This window comes from Brugia malayi (assembly GCF_000002995.4).
Source record: "Brugia malayi strain FR3 genome assembly, contig: Bm_v4_Chr4_scaffold_001, whole genome shotgun sequence".
Lineage (NCBI taxonomy): Eukaryota > Metazoa > Nematoda > Chromadorea > Rhabditida > Onchocercidae > Brugia > Brugia malayi.
The window spans coordinates 11,730,041-11,736,040 of NW_025062478.1; the positions used below are offsets into that span (position 1 = coordinate 11,730,041).

General features: G+C 27.1%; 1 protein-coding gene across 1 annotated transcript; it reads left to right on the plus strand.

Moving 5' to 3' along the window:
* Window positions 1-1,313: 1,313 nt before the first annotated feature.
* On the plus strand, window positions 1,314-3,818 carry Bma-fce-2 (farnesylated-proteins converting enzyme-2, putative; the record flags this gene model as incomplete). Its single annotated transcript, XM_043082481.1, has 6 exons — window positions 1,314-1,496; window positions 1,919-2,063; window positions 2,426-2,484; window positions 2,577-2,754; window positions 3,206-3,268; window positions 3,634-3,818. The coding sequence occupies 6 exons, from the start codon at window positions 1,314-1,316 to the stop codon at window positions 3,816-3,818; spliced, it is 813 nt and encodes a 270-aa protein (XP_042938415.1).
* Between the last annotated feature and the right edge of the window lie 2,182 nt (window positions 3,819-6,000).

Here is a 6,000-nt window from a genome sequence, read left to right on the forward strand (position 1 = left end):
CCTATATATTTTTTTTTTCCCTATCGATTGTCTAGCGTTTATTTCAAGGAAAAGTGAGCAATTTGAGAGGAGAAAAGGATTTAATTTTTTTTTCTTGAAGAAAAAATATTTTTAAGTCATTCAACTAAAAATCCTGACATAGACTTAAATAAGCAAATTGACTTTTTGGTTTACGAAAAATTTCCATTTCTTTATTTCTTTAAATATGCAAATCCGGAAGAAAAATTAATTTCTATATTTTTTCATATTTCATCCTTCTTCCCCATTCCGCCATCAATATACAATTATTATTCTTAAAACTTCTTTTAAACCTCGAATTCTTTTATGCTTGTCATAAAACGAAGTAGATTTTGAAATTAAAATCCGTTGTAGACGTTTTTGTTTTCTCGAACAACCATTATGTATAAGGCAATTTTTTTCTACTATCAGAGTTAATATAAATAAGTAAATTGTTAGTGAAAAATAGCCTTGACTAGAAATTGTCTTTAGAAGTGTATTGAATTTGTTGTATATTGATTTATTTACCATTTTATAGATTATTTTTTTATAACTGTAGTAAAATATCCGTTGTAGACGTTATGTTTTCTCGAACAATCTTTATGTATAAATGTTGCCATGGCAAAATATCACAATTGTCAATTTGAATTTTGATTGTATGTTTCTTTTTGTTTTTTGATGATTAAGCAGTAGAAAATATTCGTTATTTTATTAATCAATTAAACATTAGTTATTTAAATTAAATAGCAAAGTAGTCGAAAAGTAAGGAATTTGGGCTTGTTTTAATTTCGAAATTTTATATATGTCAAATTTTCATTTGTAGAACAAAAATTTCTTATAGAACTAAATGCGCAAATTGTTTTGTATTATTTAAATTTGCTTATCATAAATTCCTTCACAAATTCCTTCATTCTTTTCTTCCCGTTTTACCGAAAGACTTAGAAGCAAGTTTCTTGAGAACTTTTTTTTTTTTTTTTTAAGAAGAAATCTTCTTATGCTTAATTGCATCTCTTACATTAACGAATCTGGAGATTAGATAAATATTTTTGAAATTAATATTTATGATATTTATAATTATCTAACTGTTGTACTCTTGCTGATAACGTTATCTACATATTAGATATTCAAGGTTAATTGCATAATTAGCACTATTTTCGTCTTATGATTGAACTATTGATATGTTTTATCATCTGTTATGTAATATTATTCGGACTTTGTTAGTTATATGAATCATAATAACCTTGATTTTATAAATGTCGGAATTTGTTTAATCATTTTCAGGATGTAGTATTGAAAAGATAAATTATGCTGAAGTGATGAGCATCTTATTGTACTTATCACTGGCAACAGTGATCTCGTCATCCTATGTTGGACTTCTCTATGCATTTGATTTTTATGGCGTTGATCGAGATGATCCACATAGTATTAAAAGACGTTTGCTTGGTGCTGTTCTAAATAATATTATCAGTATTGCATGCACATATGCTGTATTATGCAAGGTAATAAGCATTAATTTCACATTTATCTTTTTTTTTTTTTCAATCGCTCTTAAATAAATTTTTTTTTTTTGTTTAATAATTTATCTTCCTGTTTGATACAATAACAAAACTTATCATGCAATATTACTTAGATTCTACTATAAAACAAGCTCGTGAAAAACAACAAAGAAAACAAGTTTTGTTTTCTAGAAAACCTTAAAGTGGTAGTTTAGTTATTTTACAGTCCTATAGTTTTATTTTTATTCTTTGATAATTCATTAAAGTTTTATAAGTCAGTTAAGTAAGAGATATTTGACTTTAAAAACTGCAAATAAAGTATATGAAACAAGAAATTAAAGGAAAAAAAAAAACGACCAAGTAGAAGAATACAATATGTTAGCTGTCATAATGAATTAAAAAATCATTTATTTATTTTCATTTAGCATCATGAGTCACCTTTGTCAGTGATGGGAATACATACTCGAGGTATTTACCCAGCATGCATATTACCTACACTATTAACATGTATTTGCTATTTGGGCAACTGGGTCATGATCTACATTGATAATAACTTCTGGTCTTTCTTTCGTTAGTGATTTAATTTTTTTTTTTTTTTTGCTTTTAAAATTGTTGTTATCAGAATCAAAAAAAGAAAATGAGACGAAAATAGTACTAAACAACCATTCATCAAAAATATTCGGTCAAATTTCTTAGTGATAAGTGATATTAGCAATTAATTCACTTCAGTTTTGTTTTATTTATCTACTGATTAACTTATAATTAAAACAACAATTAGTTTTGTTTATTTTCATACTATTACTCCTAAAAAAATTCGTGGAATATATGTGGAGTCCGAATGTGTACGATACAATAAATTGAACTTGTTTCAACAGTACTTGGTTTAATTAAATTTCAATAAATAATAACCTTTATTTTTTTTGATCTTTCAGATTTGGATGAATTAAAACGAAATGCTGGAAATATTGTATGGGTTCGGGATGTTTTATTAGTAAGTTAGAAAAGAATTATCGCTATTACAGTTAATGATTTTTCTCTTTTTTAAACAGCTAAATTATTCAAATATTTCTCTCTTTTTTTAAGGCACCGGTAACAGAAGAGGTAGCATTTCGTGCTTGTGCATCAACCTTAATTTTACAATGTTTATCATCAACTGTAACAATATTTGTTGCACCATTGCCATTCGCTCTCAGTCATCTTCATCATATTTTTGATGATATGAAGAAAGGTTATACCAAATATGAGGCAATCAATCGTAGAGGTAACTTGAATTTTGTGATATAATGGAAAAAAAAATGATCATTGATAAGATTATATACAAATTGTTTCAATCGCAATATCTTATATTTCGAATGTTAATGCAAACTCTACTTAAAATATTGCTTTGACAACGTTAGTCGATATGTTCCATTAAAGATTTGTTGAATAGATGCTAGTTCGAGCATCCTGATGATTCAACAAATAATTTTATTCTAGAAACTATAACATATCTACTGAATAGATAAAAGCAAAAAAAGTTTATTTATTCGGATGAATATAAGATTAGAAGTAACCATTACTTATATTATTAAGAAAAATGAAGAATCTTTTTTTTTTACTTGTTTATTTTTATTAATTTTTACTCATTTATTTGTTGCAATATGTTTAATCATTCCTTTTAATTGCTTATTTTGTTTTTCTTTTCCTTTCATTTATTTCATTTTTATTTCCAGCATTTCAAACATCCTATTCATATTTTTTTGGTGCATATGCAACCTTCCTTTTCGTTCGCACAGGTATCTTTTATCATTTTTAAGATAAAAATTTTGGAAATTCGAAATTTCGTGAGTGTATTTTGAATCGATCTTAGATTACGTAAGACACATAGATATGTTCTTATTAAATCAAACATGGTGAATTTAAACTCTCTTAAATCGTCTTATCATGTATTTCATATCATATATTTAAATATAATTAAACTGTCATGAAATTGGAAATGCTCTTTGTTATCATTTTCACTTATTCCGAACCTCAAAAAATTGTTCCAATGGCTTATTCTTTTATTATAGGAACTTTATGTATTTATGTTTTTTTTTTTTTTTTTTTTTTTTTTTTTAGATTTCTTTTTTGGTGCTAATAACTGAGAATAAATTAATTTTAGGCCATATATTGGCACCGATTGTAAGTCATTCAGTTTGTAACAATATGGGTTTACCACTTCTACCACTTATTGATGCGTATCCGAAGCGTTCAACGCGTATTCTTCTCTGGTTTTCTTATCTTCTTGGTTTTGTATTATGGTTGTGGTTATTGAAGCCTCTCACAGATTCAAAGTTCTATAAATGAGAAACGAAGAAAATAGTCTAGCATGTTTTTTCTCTTGCAATGCTTTTTTCGATTTCATTAATGTTTTCCTAGAATTATCAATTTTGAGGATATTCTTTATCCTTGCTGAATGAAAGGATTTATCAAATCAGTAATTACCAATTTTTCATCTAACTAATTTTCAGTGTTTCAAAATCAAACCATAATATTGATTGGGAAAAAGATGAAGCTGTATTATTTAATGAGGAAAAAAATTAATCTTTAGTATAAATGATTGAAGAAAAAAAAGACAATTTTGCAAAAAAAATTATTACTGGAATAAATTAATGTTTTCCCGGAATTATCACAGATGAAAACATCTGCAAGCATATGAATTATACTCATGGAAATTAAAAATGATTGTAATCCGTTCTCGACTTTTATTTTATCAACTTAAATATTATGACGAACTTATGGGATTTATCATTTATCATTGGCTAGATTATATTGGAAAACCTGATCTTTGTGATAACTTGAGGTACTAATTAATATATGTTTTGTAAGTCACATTAGCAATTGACAAGTAAATTCGTTTTTTCCTATGGATTTTAGAATCGAAGATACTGACAGCACATAAATCTCAATTTTGATTTATTCCTGTTCTTCCTCTGTTTCATCGATAATCGATAATAGCCATCTGTTCGTATTACATAATTTGATTGACTGATTTTCATATTTAATAAAGCCTTTTTGTTATTGTTATTTATTATTGAAATAAAAATAATTAATGCCTTTCTTGATTGAAGCTTCAGAACATTCCCATTCAAAAAAACTGAAGATATTTAATCGAAGTAATAAAATGACAAATAACTGCATTCGTTTTCATGCGATTTCTTTGGAAAATTGATTAGCGTTTTCATCATATGCAATTTTTTGGTTTAGATTCAAAGAATTTCCAATAAATTTTGGAGATTAGTTCAGTTTTCTTTACCTGAAATACATTAGTTGGTTTTTGCTTATTACAATTAATTACTTGGCATGTTTAGTTTTATATGTGTTTATCATAAATCAGGTGAACAATTGCAGTAACATCAACAAACTTTGAAATTTCAGTAGAATATTCTGTTGCACTCCTGGTCACATTGTATCTGCAAAGCCAAACTCTGGCAAAGTATTCAATTCTTTTGACCTCTAAAGTCGCATCTAAAGAATTTATTCGAGACCAGACAGAAACGATAAACAGTTTCGACAAACATGAGGAAAGGTGCATAAGAATCAGATGCTTTGCACCATCGTCATGCTATTTTCAAAATGCAACAACCAATTTATAATTTCATCATTAGATTTTTTAATGTTTTAAAAATGCCAACGTTAAAATGAGATCGGAAATTTTTTTTTCGTTGGAATGGTATACTATCTAATAGTGAAACATAAAATCCGAAGGTAAACATTTAATGTTTAAAATACATTCAATATCTAAATGAAATTTAACTTGCAGGGAGAAACATGACGTGCCTCCTGCTTACTTCTTATAGTCTGAAAAAATACTTCTAAGTTATGAGCGTGCATTTATCATTGGTACTTTGTCTAAACGTTGTGCGCTTTTTGCTTGGTACCATTGTTTGGGCTGATAGATTTGAATCATTTAAGAATGCCAAAAACCAATATTATTTATTTATCATTTATTTAGCAAATGACAACATTGACAATATTTTCATAGCTGAACATTTATAATTATTAAAATTTTCCAAAATCTGAACAAGCTGAACGTCTTTCCATTTCCAGATTCTTGAACATTAACTTGAATAACAATTAACCTTAAAAAAAAAAAAAAAAATTGTTTCTATCGAATTATTTAATAATGATCAGTTTTATTTGAAAAATCTATATGCATGATATTTTAAATATATTTCAGACTTTTGTCAAAGATGCAGCCATTTTAAGATTTTTTGATGCCAAATGCAAGATATGATTGTCTGAAACATTAAATTTATCTTTCACCTAGTTAATCTTGTCTTTTTTTTCAGGTGCACTGCAATAAGATGCCGCCAATGAAAATATTTTTTTGCGATTAAACGAAGAGCCATCTTTCTACAGTTGATCTTAGTTCACTTGAGGAAATAACAGCCACAATGGAGCTGTATTCCCTGGAATAATGCCCTAAAGCAACGAAGACTATTATGAATAAAAGAGTCGTCAAGCAACGTAGATAAAAGCGAAGAAC